This window comes from Sciurus vulgaris, assembly GCF_902686455.1.
Source record: "Sciurus vulgaris genome assembly, chromosome: 9".
NCBI lineage: Eukaryota > Metazoa > Chordata > Mammalia > Rodentia > Sciuridae > Sciurus > Sciurus vulgaris.
Window position 1 is genome coordinate 145,040,393 of NC_136469.1, and position 21,035 is coordinate 145,061,427.

Here is a 21,035-nt window from a genome sequence, read left to right on the forward strand (position 1 = left end):
GGTGAGGCTCCTATTGTTATATTGTAAAAACATAAAATTGAAATTTAATTATTAAAAGTCTTCTTAATTCATTTAAGAACAATAAATTCAAACTTAACATTACTACTTTCTCTAGACAAATAGGAGACATGTGTTCCTCTTTCATTGTGAAACAGCTCTCATGATGACAAACTCGTTATGTGCTGTGCGAAAGGCCTCTAGGGAGCTGTGTTCCTGTCCACTAGAGGACTTGCAGCACAGTGCTTCCCAAGAGCTTCCCTGTCAGCCACAGTTTGGCTTGACCCTGGTGTGACATGCTAATGGATGGGAGACAGGTTGTCTTCCCAGCAGCATCAGCTGCCAAAGTTACCCAGAGTGGGGAAATCTCACAGATGCTTTAGGTCGAAAAAATTCCTTTCTTTCTTAGGTGAGATACTTTAGTGTGACTGAATGTTGGATTTTGTTGTGGATTTGTCTTTTATCTTTTATTCTGTGAATATGACGTATCACATTAGCTATTTCTTGAATTTTAAGCCAACCTTGCATTCCTAAGATAACTCCCACTTGGTCATGGTGTATAATTCTCTATGTTACTGAAATCAGTTTGCTAATATTTGATTGAAGTTCATCCTGTCATTATTTATGAGGGATGTTGGTTGGAGTTTCTCATTTTTTCTGATGTCCAGCTTTGGTAATCAGAGTAATACTGACCTTTTAGAATAAATATGCTCCTCACTCCACCATAATAGAAGTACCTCTCATTACTGAGGGCATTTATAGTTATTCATATATTTTGAATAAAATGTGATTTAAAAAAATCAACATAAAGCTTGTTTTTCATTACCTTAATAGTGTTTTCCATAAACAAGGTTTTTAAAAGTTTGATGAAGGGATTGGGGTTGTGGCTCAGTGGCAGAGTACTTGCCTAGCATGTGTGAGGCACTCGGTTCAATTCTCAGTATCACGTATAAATAAATAAAAATAAAAGTCCATTGACAACTAAAATAATATTTAAATAAAATTTTGATGAAGCCCAGTTTTTCCACTGTTTTCTTTTATGGATTGTGCTTTTGGTATGTATTTGAAAACTCTTCTAACACAAGATCATGAAGACTTTCTCAAAAGTTAAAATCCATAAATTATAGAATCAACAAATTATAGCTTGTTGATAATTAGGAAAAACCCTGCTGGGATTTTAATTGGGATTGAGTTGACGTTATAGATCAATTGGGGGGGGGGTTAGCATATTAATACTGAGTACCCCGATTCACATATGTGGTGTATCCTTTCATTTATTTAGGATGTGTAGGTTTTTTCCTTCTGTCTTGTTTGATGTTGTGGTCTCCCCTATGAGTGGCATAAACTCTAGGCCTACCCTGATAGTTCCAGAAGGCTTAGCCATGGTGTTGTGGTATACCTCTCACCTCATTAGCAGATGGCCTAATGCTGTGTCTGACCCATGACCAGGTGTCCTGTCACAGGAAACTTGTTTATATAGTAGACATGTGGTCCTTGTCTGACCTGTGTCTAGTTTATTCCTGCCAAAATAGCCCTCTCTAGGTGAGTGCTTACCTGGAAAGAAGTTAGGTTCAGTCATGTCAGTCAGGTGAGACCAAAGAGGCAACTCAGCAAAACACACAAGAGCGACAGCACTCTATTGCTTGTAGACCTCAAAGAGAGGAGGGCAGCAAACTCCCAGGGCCAGTGGGAAGCAGGGAGCCTTTTGGAATGTTCAACCAGCAGTAGGCTGGAGAGAGACTGAGAGAGGCCTGTGGTCAAAACCTCTGCTAGGGTTCAGGGCATTACCCCAGCTGGTGTCCCAAGGAAAGTTCTTATTGGTGAGTCTGGAGCAAGCAGGTGCAAGTTCTGTGGATCATGCTGTGATCAGAGGTGGTCACTGTGGCCTATCTTCACAGTCTGTAAGAGGGTGAGTGTCACTGGATGAGTCAAGCATCTAGCTGCCTCCTAGAGAAGCAGTCCGCATGAGGTGGTCGTATAAGGCAGATACCTGGGTCAAGTATCTTGAACAACTGAAAGGAAGCAGAGAACGGAAACTGTCTAGATTGACTGAACTCTGCTTCTGATATGAGAGTGAAACAAATCCAAAATGGGTACGGAGGCAACATAAAATTATAAAAATGAAGACTTTATATCTCTCATCAGGAGTTTTAGTTTTCATCATATAGATATGACATTAATATTTTAGGTATGTGGGAATACTTTATAAATGTATATAATTATTTAATTTTAATATCATTTATTGACCAGTTGTAGATATATAATTAATTTTTTATACTACTTCATATCTTGGTACCTTGACAGACTCATTTATTGGTCCTACAAAGCTTTTATGTTGTTTCCGTGGATTTTCTACATAGACAATCACATCTTCGGTGACTAATGTTCATTTCTTATTTTCTTTTCTCATGTATTCTGTTTTTTTTCTTTCCTCTTGCCTTATTGTGCTGGCTAGGACTTTCTATGCAATAGTGAATATGTCTCAGGAGCAGACATCCTTGCCTTGTTCCCAATCTTAAGAGGGAAATTTTGACTCTTTCACTATTAAGGATGATGTTAGCTTCAGACTTGTCACCAGTTTCCTATATCATGTTAAGAGTGTTCCCTTCTATTTCTAAGTTGCTGAGAGAGGTTTTTGTCATGAATGATAATTTCATTAAATTCTCTTTCTACACCTACTGAGATGAAAATGTGATTTTTCTTCTTTAATTTAGTAATATGGTGCTTGACATTGATAGATTCTCACACTTTGAACCAAGCCTGTTATTTGTAGGATTAACCCCACTTCATCTTGATGCTTTATCTATTTTATAGTTTACTGGATTTGATTGGCTAATACTTTGTTTAGGACTTTACTTTTTGTCCATTTTCATGAAGATATTGATCTTCTTTTCTTATAATGTCTTTTTCCAGTTTTGCTATCAGGATAATAGTGACCTCATAAAATGAGTTAGAAAATGTTCACTCCTCTTTTGTTTTCTAGGACTGAGGATGTAACTCCAGGGTAGAGTACTTGCCTAGCATGTTGCAGGGCCTGGGTTTAATTCCCCATACTGCAACAAAGCTTTCGTTTTCTAGTATAGATTGGGCAGAGTTGGTATTATTTATTCCTTAAATAATTGGTATAATTAACCACTGAAACTATCTGGGCCTGGAATTTTCTTTTTAGGAGGGCTTTTTAACCATAAACTCAATTTCTGTAGAAGATGGAGTTCATTCAGATTTTGAGTTTTGAATGAATTTTGATCATTCACATAAGGAATGGGCTGATTTCCTTTGAGTTTCCCAATGTATGGGCTCATGGTGTTTCTCTAGTGTCCTTAATTCTTTGGAATCTGTAGTGATATCTCCCTTTCATTTATGAAATTGGTCATTTTTTAATCTTTTTTTTCTTGAACAGTTTGACTAGAGTTTTATATAAACTTCATTGTTTGATTATAAGAACCAGCTAGCTTTGGATTTCATTGATTTTCTCTGTTGATGTCAATTTTTTATTTAATCTAAGCATTTTATTATCTTTTTACTTGTATTAGAATTAATTTACTCTTTTTTTTCATAGTCTCTCAAGGTAGAATCTTAAGATTATTGATTTGAGATCTTTATTTTTTCCACACATTTATTGCTATTAATTTCCCTTTAAGTACTGCTTTAGTTACATCCCATGAATTTTGACACTTTGTATTTTCTTTTTCATTTTGTTCAACATATTTTAAATTAACTTTTTCACTGGGACACTATCATCATACATAATAATGGGTGTCACTGTGGTTATTCATGTGTGCACATAACATAATCGGATCAATTTCATCCCTCAGTAACTCCCCTTTCTTTCCCCTGCTCCTTCCCGTGATTCCCTTCCTCTACTCTACTGGTCTTCCTTTCTAATTTCATAAGCTCCCACTCCCATTTTTTCCTTTTTCTATTTAGCTTTCAAATATGAGAGAAAACATATGACCCTTGACTCTGATTCTGGCTTCATTTTCACTTAATATAGTATAGTGCTCTTAAGTTCAATCCATTTTCCTGAAAATAATGTAATTTCATTCTTCTTTATGACTGAGTAAAACTGCATCTAACATTCTTTATTCATTCATCTGTTGATGAATACCTTGGCTGGTTCCATCACTTGACTATTATGAATCGTGCTGCTGTAAACATGGGTATGCATGTATCACTATAGTATGCTGATTTCAGTTCTTTGGATAAATACCAAAGAGTGGACTAGCTGGGTTGTATGGTGGTTCCATTCCTAGTCTTTTGAATCACCTCTATATTTGTTTCCATAATGGTTCTACTAATTTATAATCCCATGAATAGTGTAAAAGTATTCCTTTCCCCCAACATCCTTGCCAGAATCTGTTATTATTTGTATTCTTGATGATTGCTATTTTAACTGAAGTGAGATGAAATCTCAGTGTAGTTTTGATTTGCATTTCCCAAATTGCTGAAGATCCAACATATTTTCTAAATTCCTTTGAGACTTCTTTTAACTGCTGGCTTATTGAGAAGCATCTGGATATTAAAGTACATCCCTGTAAGACAGCAGGGCTTTGGCGCTCGGCAGTCCCACTATGGCAGAACTCATCAGCTGTAATGAGGGGATCGAGACCAACTTGCACCCAAGGGGTTTCATGACCAGACAGAGTGGGGTGTCGTTTACTCTCCTGCCGAGGATCAGAAGGATCCTGTAACAGAAATTCTCATGATTTGAGTAGTGGGAACAGGTTAGAAGCTATTGCTCTTTACCCCAGGTTGTAAAGGTGCAGAGCCCTGGTGCTCAGCAAATGGCCCTCAAGGGTTTGCAGGAGATGCAGCTTCACCCACTGCCAGCCACAGAAGGGCTAAGATAAAGGCAGCCACCGAGTTCCCCCGGGGCAGCAGGGGAGGGGAGATTAGGAGCAAAGACCAGAATTTTCATCTTAAAATATGTTTTTAAATAAAAGTACAACATACAAATGCCATGATCTGGGCTGCTGTGAAAGTTATTGCAGGTAATTACAACAAGGGTCACACTGCCAGTCAGAGCTGTTCTCAGATTTGCTGACTGTACTTAGTAGCATCCCCACCAAAACTATGTTTCATATTAGTGTAGTAAATATTAATAGGCCTAATAAGAAACATTGGCATTGCTTATTTTGTTCATGTTTAATTAAATATTATTGCATTTTAAATACCCTTAAATGGTACAGATTAATTTAAGAATAGATATTTCAGCTAAAGCTATTTTCCTTTTATCATTAACAGAATATCCAAGGTATTTCCAAGCACCCAATTCAAATTGCTAAGCCTCAGAATTTTAAAGGTAACATTTCTTTCTGCCTTGTTAAAATCTTGGGTAATTTTTTAAAACTTAGAATTGTTTTGTAATTTCTTTTCTATAACTAACTGCTTCACTTTGCTGAAGTTCTCCTTTGTTTGCATGACCAGGATTTAAATATACATTAAAAAAGTAAAGAGCAGCTGATGTGATATGGGACCTCCTTTTAGCAATTTATAAGTTAAAATAGATGGTAATTATACCAGGAAAATAACTCCCTTCCTACTATCTCTCTCTCACCAACTTCCTGTTAAAGAAAAAAAAAAAAAAAAAAAAAAAAAAAAAACCTATATACAATAGCACTGGCTTTTATTAAAGTCTAAAAATTACTGGAAATATTTATAAAAGCACACAAACATGTTTCTTTCTCTCTAGTTATTCCGCTGTAATGCTGATGATCACATTTCTGAGAAAGGGAAGCTCCAATTGGTGCTGTGTCACCCATTCCCAACTTTCTGCTTCAGGGCCAGCGCTTCCCTCTGGGCTGGGTGCACAGTGAAGTGCCACAAATGCCCGTCTTTAAATGCACACGTTCATCCTTGAACAGAGCCTGTAGGAGGTGACCACCAGACGCTCTGCTTCTCCAGTGGGGAATCACAGCTGCTCAGCCCTGCATAGATCTAATCAGTGAGACTCGGAGTCTCCAGCACTTTCACTGCAATGTTCAGGTGTCAATATTTGACTTTTCCCTTCACCAAAACCTCTAGAACCCAGCAAGGTGGCACATGCCTGTAATCCCAGAGGCTCAGGAGGCTGAGGCATAGAGGATCAGGAGTTCAAAGCCAGCCTCAGCAATGGAGAGGCATTGAGCAATTCTGTGAGACCCTGTCTCTAAGTAAAATACAAAATAGGGCTGGGGATATGTCTCAGTGGTTGAGTGCCCCTGGGTTCCATCCCCACCCCCCACCCCCAACAACAACAACAAATAAATAAATAAATAAATAAAACTCTACAAAAACAGGAAATTTCAACAAGAAAATCTCACTTGGGCTGGGGATATAGCTCAGTTGGTAAAGTGCCTGCCTTGCAAGCATCAAAGCCCTGGGTTCAATTCCCAGCACCATAGGGAAAAAAAAAAAAAAAAAAAAAAAGGAAGAAAATCTCTCTAGCTTTTTGTAATAATGTGCTTTTAAATTACATTAATACTTCAAGTGTGCTCACAACCAACCTCACCATGTGCTCTTGAAATGACAATTTAGGTAAAGAAGATGAGACTTTCACCATCTCCCCGAGAGCCCTGTTTGTTTCCTCCAAGGGCCACACCTTCCTGGCAGCAGGTATGTGCTAGCAATGGTGGAGGATAATGTGTACCACTGTAGCTCACTTGATGTATTTTCATGCAGTTCAAATACTCACATATTGAATAATTCAAAGGTACTTGCAGAATCCACTTCTTTAAATAAATCCTAAGGCAAATATATGAGACAAGGATTTATTATGCACAGTAAATAAAAATAGGTCTCTGGCTTCTAGGGTCTCTGCACTGTGCCATATCTAGATGGCAAACTCCTTGCATGGCCCACTCAACCTGCCCCTTTCCTAGACCTCATCCCAGCTCCCTCCCTTGCTCGCTCCAGGCAGCCACACTGGCTGCTGGCCACCTGTTCTTCCTCCACTTCCTAGATGCCTCTGAGCTCCTGCTTCACCTCCTCATGCATCACTTGGTGTCCCTTTCTTGGTGAGGTCTACAAGTCGGGAACTGACTGTTTACATTAGCACTTGCCTGCACACACACGCACCACTCACGCCCGCAATGAACCGTCATACCTTGGTCTGTGTCTTCCATTTCATTTTTCCCCTTCTGACATGCCACGCGACTTACTCAAACTGTCCCCCTTGAGAATGGGAGCTCCGTGGGGGAGGGGATCTGGCTGTCGCTCACTAGGGCATCCTGTGAACAGCCTGCACAGAAGGTCCTTTCTAACAACGCGATATGTGCAGCATTGAAGCCACCAATGAACACTCCTGCCCCAGAGGGAGGCTTTGCTGGCCTCACAGGAGGCAGAAGTGGTCCTCAGATGGCTAATACAGAGGTGGCCCTGGGATGGGCCTCTGGCCAAAGGAGTCTGACCTGAGGAGCTGGGGATGTTAACCTCAACCCTGGAGGGGAGGTGCAGTCTGAGGGTGGGTGGGTGGAGCGACAGCAGGGCATCATTGGTGAATTCCCACTTGACACAGAGCTCTGTCTAACAGACTTTTCACAGATTGAATTGCGCATTCTTGCACATTTATCTGGGGATCCAGAACTTTTGAAGTTATTCCAGGAATCTGAAAGAAATGATGTATTTTCTACCCTGACTTCACAGTGGTAAGATACTGAGCCACAATATTATCAGATCTGCAGAAATGCTGATATGAGTTTAAAAGTGTGAAGTTATTCCAAGAATTTTCATAAGAAAGAAATTCGATTTTTCTCTAGTAGTTAATCATTTTGATGTCAATAGCCAGGATGCCCAGAACTTCCTATTTCTGAAAGAACTTATGGCTCTTCACCATTGAGAAGAATGTGATAGGAATGTCGGAAAGGCACACGGGAAGAAAAGGGGCAGGGCTTGGAGTCAAGGAGGGCGAGCGTCTGTGCTCAGCAAGGTGGGCAGGAGGGGTGGCTGTGGTGGCTGTCCCTGCCTGAATGGGTCCGTCTAATAAAGCAGTTGAGGCAGATGGCCTCAGGTTTTGTTGGCCCAGGTACATCACTGTCTCCACAGTCAGGATTTTGCTACAAGGAAGAGGAGGGCAGAGTGGGCTGGCTGTTGGAAGCTCGTGTCTGCCATCACTGTTCCCTCGCGGGGCAGCTTCGGGTGCGCCTTCCTCTCGCCTTGGTCCTCTCCCTCAGGCTGCCCCACTGTGGCTCCTCCTTCTACCCCTCCTCCCACATCTCTTGTCATCTGCTTACCTCAGGGTCACTAGCAGTTCCCTTCCAGGAAGTCTCCCCCACAGGGCCCTGGGCCTCCTCACACACTCATGCTTGTCACTGCCCTCCTGAAGGCATGTGAACCCCAACAGGGCAAGGCCACGTCCCATTGTCCAGGACGGCCACCCATTTTCTGGACCTCCCTGGCTGGTCCCCAGCATACCAGCCACCTGCCTCACTGGGACCTTTCCTTTCTCAGGGCTCTGGAAGCTCTCTCCCTAGCCTTATCTAAACCTGCCCTGTAGGCATGTTCTGGGAGCTTCCCTGGCACTTCTGACCTCCCCCAGTTCTGCTGCTCTCTGTCCAGCCCATAACACCTGTTGAGTACCACTTCCATTCCCTGATGTGTTCCACCAAGCCTGGGGGCTCACAGAAGGTTTCTCAAATAAATGAGGGGAGAATGCAGAGTTCATACTTTCCTATGCATTTGCCAAAAATACCAGCACTATAAGACTTTCATTTGAATAATAAAATTCAGGAAATATTTTATGAGAAGGTGTCAGGGAGTGAGAAAATTACTGTGCACTGAGCTGGACCTAAGTATGGATAGTTGTAGAAACCGTTTGCAGGCAAAGCAGCAAAAGCAAAGAATAATGGAATATTTGCCAAGCCCTTAAAGAGGGGTCCTGGGTGGATGGGATGGACGTGACTCTGTGGAGGACAGAACCACCAGGAGCCAAGTGCAGCTCATGAGTACCAACCCACCTGCCATCATCAGCAATTGTCGTTCCTGTTCCCACCCTCGCCTTCCTCCTTGGCCTTGTCCTGAACACTTTGCAACTCTGCTCTTGCATACCATTAGTCTCTACCCTGGCTGGGTCCTCTCTGACCTGAGCTCCCTACCTCTGAGCACCACCAGAGGCATATTTGGTCTTTGCTGCCTTATTCCTGTGCTCAGTCATCCAACCCACCCTCCCACCCACCTAACACTTTCCTGTCCTGTGCCTGTCACATATTGTGGCATGCAGCTGTGTTATCTGTCTCTTCCCTTTACAATGCTGAACTTCAAGGGCCGAGACTGTGCTGGCCTGATGCTTCTGGACACCCAGTCAGGCCTGGGGATAGACAGTAGGTGGTGAAGAACTGCACAGACCCACTCACCTTGTCACTCAGCCCCAATAGCTGCTCTCTTAGGACTCAGTGTTCTTTTGTCTTCTCCTCTCTGGTTGCTGGTTTCTAGTCCAGGGTGATCCCCTTGGTCACCTCCCCATTTTGCAGCCCAGGCACTGGAGAAAGTCACAAAGTGGGAGTGATTGAGCTCACTTGACATTAAGGTCATTGACCTGAGGGACCTGGTCTTGTCAGCCACTCCAAACATTTCTGTTGTCTCACAGATGTCTACCCTTCTCTCAGTCTTAAAAGAGGACCTCCCCTCTTACCTAAGTGAGGTTCAAGTTTCTGATTGTGCCTCAGCTCTGCCTGGTGTTTTCCTGTGCACTCCTCCCACTCTCCCACAGCTCCTGTCTCAGAAGGTGATAAGGGAACATTGGAAGCAACTTTGTTTTCAAAAAACCAATTTCTTGACAACTACAAACTACCAAAGCCCAACTAAAATGAAACTGATAACCTGAATATTCCTCTAATTACTAAAGAAATTGAATTTATAACTGAAAGTTCCTAAAAAGAAATCCCCACATCCAAATGGTTTCATGGAAGGACCTTATCCAATGTCTAAAGGAGTTAACATCAGTTTTATACAACCTATTACAAAAAACAGAACATGAATGATCCCAATTTAGTCTGTGAAGCTAGTGTTAACCCTGATGCCAAACCAGAGAAAGAAAGTTAAAAAGTAGAACAAAACTACACACTAATGTCACTCATGAATTCAGATGCAAAAATCCTCAACAAAATCTTAGCAAACCAAATCCAAAAATGTATGAAAAGAAGTATATGCCATGTCCAAATGAGATTCATTCCCAGGATGAATCGATCAATGTGAGCCATTGTGTCATGCTAAGAAATGAAGTCAGTATCGACAGATGCAGACAAAGCATTCGACACCCATCCATGATAAAAATCCTCAGCAAATTAGAAATAGAAGGAAACAACCTCATTTTGACAAAAAAAAAAAAAAAAAAAAGTTTAAAAAAAAACAGGCAACTGCATGTTTAATGTAAAAGGAAGAATGCTTTCCCAAGGAGCAGGAACAATTTATTAATATGGATTTTTTTGTGCATGTGGTACTGAGGATTGAACCCAAGACTGCTCTACCACTGAGCTGCATCCCCAGCCCTTTATATTTTTTATTTTGAGACAAGGTCTGACCACGTTGCCCAGACTGGTTTTGAACTTGCGATTTTCCTATCTCAGCCTCTCAAGTAGCTGGGATTACAGGTGTGTACCACCACATCAGGCTTTAATATTGAATACTGAAGTTCTAGCTACTATAAAAGACAAGTAAAAGAAATAAATGGTGTATAGATTGTAAAGGAAGGAAGAAAACTTCTTTATTTGCAGATAACATGATTGTCTAGAAAATCCCAAGGAATATACTAAGAATATATTTTTTTAATTCCTAGAACTAACAAATGAATTCAGCAAGTCACAGGACCCAAAATCAACACACACAAATCAATCACATTTCTATAAACCGACAGTGAACATGCGGAGAGTGAAATTTAAAACACAACACCAGTTAGTTACACCAAAGATGACAAAGCACAGAGTCTCCAACTTGCTGTGGTTTGGTTTTAGTTATTTTCACTTCATCATGTATGAAAACCATACACATTCATTGGAAACCAGACTCCAAGTTTTGAATTGCAATCTTTTCCCAGCTTGTGATGTGTGTGGTACCACCATCCCTCCCAGGCAGCTGTGATCACAGGTTCAGCCCAACCGGCTCTCTACAATGTGCTCTGTTGCTAAGCTGCAACATTCGGTAGGTTAAGTAAATTACCTTCCCTTATCACCTTACATTTCAATTTACAGTGGGAGAGGAGTATCTGTACTTAAATGTTCAGTTAACAAAATACGTGCAGGATCTTATGCCAAAAATGACAAGTACTGACAAAAAGACTTGATCATCTGATAAATCAAAGAGATGTATCATGAAGCCCAGTGTGGTAATGCTCATCTGTAAACCCAGCATCTCAGGAGGCTGAGGCAGGAGGATCTCAAGTTCCAAGCCAGCCTCAGCAAAAATGAGGCCCTAAGCAACTCAGTGAGACCCTGTCTCTAAATAAAATACAAAATAGGGCTGGGAGTGTGGCTCAGTGGTCGAGTGCCCATGAATTAAATCTCTGGTTACCACCCCCCACCCCTACCCCCGCCAAAAAAGAGAGAGAGAGAGAGAGAGAGAGAGATTGTGTTCCTGATATCGAAGCCTCGACATACAAATGTGTGAGTTCTCCCTAAATTGACCTGTAGGTTTACAATACAATCTCTATTAAAACCCAGGTAAGGTGTTCCTAGACACAGAAAAGCTTATTCTAAAGTGTGTATGAAAAGGCACAGGCCTTAGGAAAGCTAAAACAATCTTGACAAAGAATGAGCTGGTAGGAATTACTTCCTGATAGGCTTAATGTGCAGCAATCGAGAGAGTGTGGTGTTGGCAAAGAGTCAGAAGTGTAGATCAATGGAACAGAAAAGAGGAGCCAGCAATAGACACACCAAATATGCTCAACTGTTTTTTTGACCAAGGCATAATACATGAGGCAGAAAAGAATCTCTTCAGATTTGCATCAGGCTGATCACATACAAAGCCAGCTTGAAGAGTTCATGCCTACACTGGATATTGTGTATGTCTTCCCTGCATTTTATCAGCTCTTATTAGTGTTTGGGAGAACTTCAGAAATAAGAGCTTTTAATACGTGCATGTGGTTGCCTCTGATTTCTCACCAGCAATAGTAATTCAGCATTTGTGACTTATACTATAATTAGTTGCTGTGGAAATGATTTTTGTGTTCCAAACAGAGGACTAGAATAGTACATGGTGAAAGGCAGATCAAATACACATAAAAATGTTTGTTCCTTGTAAAAGCCTTATTGTTTGAAACACAAAAGGCAGAAAGGCGAATATTCTGAAATATTTAGTAACATTATCAGAGAGTAACAACTTCCTTGAAAAGCCTTTAAGATTACAAAGTTCTATAAAGATGGATCTGGGAGGAGTAGTGGAAATCATCTGTGAAGCTTCAATTTGACAGATGGGTGCCAGAGGCAAAGCAGGGACACATTGATAGCAAGACCTCAGAGCCACCCTCCCACAGTCACACATCCAAAGACCCAGCCTGCTGCAGGACACCAGTCAGGTGTCGTTGCTCATGGAAGTCTTCATATCTCTGCCTTATTAGGTGTTTCCTAAGTTTTATAAGTGTACATTAAAAGCATTCTCTATTGGGTGTGCATTCAACTCACCATTTTCAGACTGAAGCTTAAAAGAATTTTTCATTGTAGAATATATTCATTTTCCTCCTGCTTAAGGCTTGAGTGCTTCTCTGAGATACTCTCAGGTAAGAAAAATGAACAAAACTTTCCCTATTTGCAGATGACATGACTGTCTGTATAGAAAAGTCCAAGGAATGTACAAGAACATAGGCACGTGTGGAAGATGTTGGCTGTAGCTCCCCCACCTCAGTGTCAGACTGGCCACAGGACTTGCCAGTGAACTGAGTAAGGCTGACACATGTCACTCTGAACAGACTTTAAGAAAGACATGTGATTCCTCATGATCTCTTTTCACCCTGTTCCAAAATTTTTAAGAGGCAGCTCCATCATCTTGCATTATAAATGATGGGCCAACTGTGGCGAGATGTAATGAGGAAGAGAGATGAACCGTTCTTGCAGCAAGACAGTAAGATTTCGGGGTTACCTCGCCTATCATGATATCTCAGGAGTTGGTGACGTATGGCCTGCTGTATCAAATCCTAAAAGATGGCACTGGCAGCAAGATGTCTCTTGGGGGCTGGAAGATGGCATTTGATAACATGTGAAAACTCACCACCTGTGATTATTTGTAGGTCAGATAATAACCTTAATGAGCTTGTGGCTTTAGGCAGAACTGAGCCAACAAGATGTTAGAACATACTTGGATTGCTATTGTCTGCATGTGACAATGAAGAAGGACAAATTGGAAAAGAAGTGACCAGGAATGAAAGGGAATAATGAGATTTCAGAAAGTTGGAATATGTCAGTTATTTTTATCCCCAGAAAATGAAAGATAAGTCTGAAAAGTTCTATAAATTAAAACACACGAATCATCAAAGGTGTGGCCTTGACGCTGACTGCTAACACAACGGAAAGAATCAGGGTGGCGCTCAAGATCCTTACAGTTGGACAACATCTATAGGAAGAAGAAGAGAACAGAAGGTAGTAAAAGTTTCCCACAAACTCCCAACCACTCAAGATTCCTGCAATGAAGTCTGCAGAGAGGACACGTCACTGAATGAGTCATGGGTATATCTCAGATGCATGGAGCTGACCAAAGTCAAATAGAAGGAACTGAGTCTGTTTCTGAGAGCTGTATTTCCCACAGAATCACAATCCAGGCTGAAATATTCTGTGATCATTTGAGCTTTAAAGCGACACTTAGATCCACAGTCTTCGCAGGCAATAGGCAGTCTGGGAATCAGGTTCATTCCCCAAAGAGAGCAACTTCTCCTTGGTTTTGTGTAAAACCAAAGAGGGCAATGGAAAAGAAGTCCAGAAAATATAGCAAAAAGCTACTGAGGGTGATGGGCTGGGAACATGTTCCCAAGAGGACAGATTCAGAGACCAACCAAGGACTTTCCAAGCCCTGGAGAAGTGCCCCACTCCCACCTAGTGAGAATCCAAAGGTGCCAGGGACAGTGATGCTGTGTCTCTCTTCTTCCTTTTTCAAATGGAGTGTTTAGTGTGACTGTCCTGTCCCTGTCCTGTGTTCATATGTGGAGCAACAGATGGCCTTGCCTTTTTAATTCACTGGTCGGTGCATCAAGACCTGACATAAAGATGGCCACAGAATCCTGGACCTTGATTCTCATGCTCTCATTGGATGGGACTTTGGATTGTCACTGTGGTAAAGTGATGGATATATTCTTTGTGTGTAAGGGAGGGATGCAAGTGCTTGTGATCAGAAGAGTGGGCTGAGGTAGACTGAAATATTATTCAAAAATATTTGTTAGCTCTCTCTAAAGGAAGAGTGTATACTTCCTTCCCCATTGACTCCCATGGCCATGTGACTTGCTTTAGCCAGAGATATGAATGGAAACAATTTGTGTTGCTGTTGGGTAGAAAATGTAAGGACCCACCATCTTCGTTTTTCTCTTCTTTCTCTGCCACAACCTTGTACCCATGGATCACAGAGAGCAGATGACATGGAGCAGAGCCTTGCCACAATCTGATTGACATTTTGCATAAATAAATAATAATTATTTTTCTTTTTTCTTTCCTTAACCACTGAACCACATTCCTACCTTTTTTATTTTGTATTTGAGACAGGGCCTCACTAAGTTGCTGAGGCTGGTTTTGAACCTGCAATCCTCCTGCCTCAGCCTCCCAAGCTTCTGGGATTATAGACATACACCACCATGCCTGGCAGAAATAATTTCTTACCAAAAATTCATGTCAATATTTAGGTGTGTCTCCAACAAACATAACATCAAATACGAAATCCTATCTGCTTCTTCATTACTTTTACTAAACTTCATGCCATTTGAGTCAGCAGATGAGCATTATGGAGAAACTTATGAGTGCTCCAGGTACTTTAAGGCTTTTTAGTGATTACCTGAGATGTCTTCTGCTTGGAAGGCCAAGAGCAACTGTGGAGAGAGGCTCTATTAGATTGCCTGAACAGATGCTGAAAAGTCTCCTTGGGACCATGTCATAGCCCTGGGTCACACAGCCACAGGATGGGGGACACAGGTCCTGTCTCCTTGCAAGGCAACATAACTTCCCCTGTACCTCAGTCCTTGGGCACACCTCGTCCTATACTGAACAAATGTTCTGAAATATGGCTACTTTAGTTTTATAAACTTGTAATTCATAGGAAAATTATAGGATGAATATCTAGCTAAGATGTCCAAAACCCACAAGAGACTGTTGCTCTAACCTAATCAGCAAAGATGAGTAGACGGCAATCTGAACTTGATAAAGAGCTGAGGATACAGGTAAGTAAACAGAGCTCCAAAAAGTGAAAAACCCTTCATAGAAAAGAAGAAACCATGGCTTTTCTCATGGCTTTTCCTGAAGGGCAGGAAGAGGAGGAATCTTCCATTGGTGGAAGGAGAAGAGATCAGCTAAACTTTTAATTAACACGTGGGCTAGTGAGACAGATTGGAATTCTAAAGACCCCTAGCTACAGAGCACACCATTCATAAACTCTTCTCCACAAGTCTTTACCAAGTATCTACGGGCAGACATCAAAATTAGGAGTAGACTTGGAGAGCTGAGAGAAGTCAATCCAAGGCATTCTAGAACTGAACTGCCACAGGTAGAAGAGTTGAGGGAAGCCAAACCACCTGGATATTCTGGTAGAGGCAAAATCAAGGTACAGAAAGCTTAGCTGGAACTGGAGGGCACATGAACTTTCTAGTGAACCCAAAACTCTGGCAGCTGATTTATAATACAGAGGTTTCCTATAGTCTGTAAAGTTGATAGCTGAGCTTGGAAGCTCTGAGAAATCCTACATTTGTGCAATTCTGAGACTCCAGACCCCACAGAAGAGGAATTTCTAATCCTACTTTCAAAACATTTCAAACTAGTAGTGAACTGAATCAAACTAAAATTGCAATGAAGTCCAGGCCTAGCCCAACCACAGATCAAATTGATTTTATGTCTACTGACCTTACATAGGAGTGTTGTGTTCTTTTTAAAAAGTGAATATTAACTTCAGACTCTACTGTTCTTTTATACAAAATGTCTAACATATAATTTCATATAGTTATTTCATATAATTTCATATGTGTGTATACACACACACACATATAATATATCCTAAGAAGAAGTAACAAATATGTCCTATGACCAAGAGAGTAAACAGTCAATAGAAGTCATTGAAGTCAGACAAAGAGATGTCCAAGATGTTGGAACTATCAGAAGAGAATTTTTAATGATAAAAATGCTAACGTATGTAGATGAAAAGGTAGATATGTGTTAAGATATGGTGAATTTCAATAGAGGTGTGAAATCTATAGAAAGGGAAGATTATAAGAGGTGAAATATATCATCTCAAAACTGAGGAATCCAATAGACTAGATGCAACATAGGAAAGGACACATGAACTTGAAGAGAATCCAATAGAAAATGTCCAAAATGAGATTCAAAGAGAGAAAAAAGTAGACACCTCCAAGCAGAATCCAAGATCTATGGTACAAAATAAAATGGACTAATCCAAATATATCTGGCATCTCATAAGAAGAGGAGAGAACAAGAGTAAAAGAAACATGGAAGGCATTTTACAAAATGATTGAAGAAAATCAATATACATATTCAAAAGTCTCAACAAGCACCAATGGGGTTACATTAGGTACATTAAAGTTGAACCAATGAAAACCAAAAGCAAACAAACAAACAAACTCAAAAAACACCAGTGGGGGGAAAACACACATTGTGAACAAAGGCTCATCTATGGGAGTTACAGCTCACTTTTTACCAGAAACAGTGGAGGCCAGGAGATGATGGAAGGGCAGCCTTGAAGTGCTGAAGGAAACAATCCGGGATTCTGTATCCAGCAAATTCCAAAAATTAAGGCAAAACAAAGACACTTTAAGATATACAAAATCTAAAAGAATTTGTCCTAATACTTCTACACAACTAGAAATACTAAAAAATAGTTCTTCAGGCTGAATAGGATGACACCACACAAAACCCTCGTCTTGAAGGAGTAAAGGGTGCTGGAATAGGTGAGTCCCAGGCAAATGTGGAAGCATAACTGTCTATATTTTGCATATCTTATGTATTTTCTCTTGTTATATATGTGGCTCACATATAACTTTGAATTTCTCAAAATGTATTAGTTTTTAAGTTTGTAGCATAGGTAGAGTAAAACACAAGACAAAGGCCGAGAGGGAGTGAGTGGAACAATGCTGTCAGAAGTTTCTTGCATGGTCCATGAAATAGTATAATAGCAGTGGAGACAGGCCATGAAGACCTAGAGATGCAGACTCTGATCTCTAAGGCAAACTCTGAAACAGTACCAGAAGTCTAGCTAAGATATCAATGGAAGAGGTAAAGTGGGATATTTTAAAAAAACTGTGGCTTACCCAGAATTATTCAAGAAAAGAGGAACAAAACAAAATGCAGATGGGATAAATAAAAATCAGATCCTAAGACAGAAAGCTTAAATTCAATAGTATCAATAAACATTAAACATATATGAACTGCTGGACTGGGTCTGTAGCTCAGTGTAGAGAGGCCTAAGATGTATAAGGCCTTGGGTTCCATCCCTAGTACCACAAAATAGATAAATAAATAAGCTAAGAATTTCAGTTAAAAAGTACAAGTCAGGGGCTGGGGTTGTGGCTCAGTAGTAGAGCACTTGCCTAGCATGCATGAGGCACTGAGTTCCATCCTCAGCACCACATAAAAATAAATAAAATACAGGTATTATGTTCATCTACAACTAAAAATTTTAAGAAAACAGCTAAAATAATAAATTTTTTATTTTTAATATTCTTATTAATAAAACATTTTAAGTGTGAAAAAAGTAGAAATTGTCAGATGAAAAGATAAGATTCAATTATAACACTATTTATAAGCATTAATATAAATACATAGGTTGAAAATAAGTGGTAAATATAAGAACACTAATACGTTAGATTAGTATCAAAGTAAACTTCAAGGCAAAAAATCGTTGCTCAAGGGATATTTGATAATGATTAAAAAGTTTAACTCATTAGGAAGTATAGCAAATTCTTCTATCAAAAAGGCAATTGGGTCCCTGGCACCTTTAATCCCTTTGGACATTCCTACAAGCACTGTTGATTTTAAAGTAGCTTAGTGCTTCATGAACCTTCCGAGCCTGCTGGGTCACCTACTCCAAAGTAGCACTGCGGGGACATGCACAGATCAGCAGTCAAAGCAGAAGGCCAGCTCTGTAATGAATATGGTCCCCACGCTCACTGGGAAACATGGCTAACTGTTAGCTGTTGTCTAAGAGACAACATCTTTATGCATCTGATGGCAGCGGGCCTGTCTCAGTTCCCATGGAGATGTGATGATCAGTGCATCAGACAGAGGGTGGAGGGGGATTCAGCCACAAGCTTTGGGCTGCATGTGCACATCCCTGATGAGCCATAACCAGGATCCAGAGCCCAGGCCACACCCAGCATCATGTCTCATGTTTGCAGTGAGGGAGCTGGGAGAGTAGTTGTGACAATTGCCTTTGAAGTATTGTTAAGTTTATGGCAATGGACTGCACCTTGTGAGTGCCCTCACTTCTATGCCCAGGAGGGTTCTCTCCCTCTTTCTATCCCTTTAGCAATAAAAATAATGAGTACTTATTGAATGTTAACTCTCTGCATTGCATTGTTTAATGCCCATCTCATTTAATACCAATAAATGAGGGTCAGGGAGCATTCAGTACAGATGGCGGAGAAGTCCAGACTTTGAACATTAGGAGGCGGAACTCCTGAGATCTGGGAACAGACTGACTGTGGGAGGACGGACAGAGAGGACAAGCAGCAGGGGTGGTGCGGAAGGGGACACAGAGTCCACCCTGAGCATCTTGGTCAACACTGCAGTTGCCAGACAGCTCTGTTGGCAAGACGGGAGACGACTCTCCAGAGCTTCATTTTCCTGTAGGGCTCCAAGATTGTTTGCTGGGAAGGTTTGAGTCAAGAACTCAAGGACAGTCTTCACACCTGCTTTCCCACAAGATAAAACTAATCCACATTCATCCTCTGCCAGTGAATGAAAGGTGCAGCCACTGTGAGAAACAGTCTCACAGTTCCTCAAAAAGTCAGACATAGAGTGACCATCTGACCCAGCAGTCTATCAATGCCCAAGAGAAACAAACACAGGTTCACGTAAAACCTTTGCATAGTGGTATCATTCCCAATAGCCGAAAATGGAAACAACCCAAATGTCCCTCAGCAGAAGAACAGGTGAACAAAATGTGACTCATCCACACAGTGGAATATCATCCATCCTGAGGGAGGAATGGAGCCTTTTACCTGCTATGCCACAAATGAACTTTGGAAACAGATCCATTCGCAAAAGAGCAAGTGTCATAGACTCCACTTACATGACATGTCCACAAAAGGCAGGTCCACAGAGGGAGAAGCAGACTAGTGGGCTGGGGCTGAGATGAGGAGGTGGAGAGTGACAGACAGCAGGTGTGGGGTTCTTTTTAGAAGGAAGGAAATGTTCTGGAGGTTGGTAGTGGTGATGGCTGACAGTGAGCAAAGAGCCCCTGAACCACACACTATCAAGGTGAATGTTACAGAAGGTAGATTGTTTCCACGATAAAAACTCCTCCTAACAGGTTTTAATGTTGAGAAGGAATGTGACCATGGGTTCGGAGTTTAACGTGGAATGATGAAAAGGTTCTGGACATAAATAGTGGTGGTTATGTGGTTGTACGACATTGTGGATATACTTGATGCCACTAAATCAAACACTTAAGTATGGTTAGAACGGCAAGTCTTATGTGTACTTATTCCCGGCACCAAAAAAGCCAGCTAAATTGCACAAAGGGAAATGTTTTAGTCACTCCTGTGAGAGAAGATTGGGGAATCATCTTCCTTTTGCCTATGGATTGCAGTGGTTGGTTCTTCGGTAAGTCCGTGTTTGGGTGGGTGGGGGCAGCGCCATGCTGGTGGTGGACAGCCTGGGGAGCACCTGTCCCTGACCTGTGTGTGTATGTGAGCTGCCCTTTAATTTCAGACCTCCTGGTCTCTGGAAGTGAACTAGTGTCCTGCCTGCTTGGTGGGTCTGGCCAGTGGAAAGTGCCATCCTCAAACTGTCTCTCAGACCAGCATGCCTGTCCCAGGGCAGTCCTGCCGCCCCCACACCAGTGTCCCTGCTGTCACAGGCCCTTGTGCCAGATTCCCGTCTTGGTGCTGTCTCCCCCAGGAGCTGTTTACCCCATCCTCATCCCTCCAGAGTCAGACCTTCCATTTTTGCCAGCCTTGTGAAAAGTGATGTCTTGTGATCTTTATTTGCATTTTATGGGCTAATACAGTTCTGTTCATTAGCCATTCCTGTGCCCATTTCTAGGAATTACCTGTTCACCCTCTCATTTTTACTCATTCCTTCCTGAAAACGTGCGGGTTCTTTACCTATTCTCACGTCGCCCTGGTCCTCCCTGTGAGCCAGGGCTTGGTTTGCCTCTCAGGGTCCCGATGCCTCTCAGCACACAGGATCTCAAAACTGTGGTGGGGGCTGTCCTTGCTCAGTTTTCATTGTGTTTTGTACTTTTCATGGTTCTTCTCAACACTCTCCTGTTGGTAAGGACTTACATATTCTCCTTTGCTTAAGTTCTAACTTTTTCATATCTGCACTTTTAATCCAGCTGGACTCTGTTTTGTGATTTGTTAACAACAAAGATTTAATTTAATTTCCCTGCATGACAAGCCCATTGTCCCATAGGGAAGGTGTCCCTGTGTCCACTGTTTCACTTCTGTAAACTACTCTGGGCTTTCCAGTCTGTTCTGCACATATATTTTATTCTAGTCATTTAATGGATTTTTCTCCATTTATTTTCCTCTAATTTATTTTTGTGTGTAATATGACGTTGCCATTTAAAACTTCAGAGTTTTCCAAAAAATTTCAACTCAATATAGATTTTAAACTGTCAAATTATTGAGTATGTTTCTTATGTACTACAACTACAACCTGTTTGGGGCTTTATATTAGTTTTTCATTCTATAACTAAATACTGAGGCA

The 21,035-nt window shown here is 41.2% G+C and overlaps 1 protein-coding gene and 1 pseudogene across 2 annotated transcripts in view; one reads left to right on the forward strand and one right to left on the reverse strand.

Moving 5' to 3' along the window:
- Positions 1-21,035, forward strand: part of POLN (DNA polymerase nu) — a 178,855-nt gene that overhangs the window by 122,044 nt on the left and 35,776 nt on the right. Inside the window, exons 15-17 of the mRNA XM_079154398.1 lie at positions 5,242-5,299; positions 6,514-6,591; positions 7,508-7,622. Of these exons, the coding sequence (XP_079010524.1) occupies positions 5,242-5,299; positions 6,514-6,591; positions 7,508-7,622 (251 nt within the window). The remainder of the gene's footprint in view (positions 1-5,241; positions 5,300-6,513; positions 6,592-7,507; positions 7,623-21,035) is intronic.
- LOC306670049 (small nuclear ribonucleoprotein-associated protein N-like) overlaps positions 1-21,035 on the reverse strand; it is a 132,272-nt pseudogene that overhangs the window by 95,646 nt on the left and 15,591 nt on the right. The gene's annotated exons all lie outside the window — the stretch shown is intronic.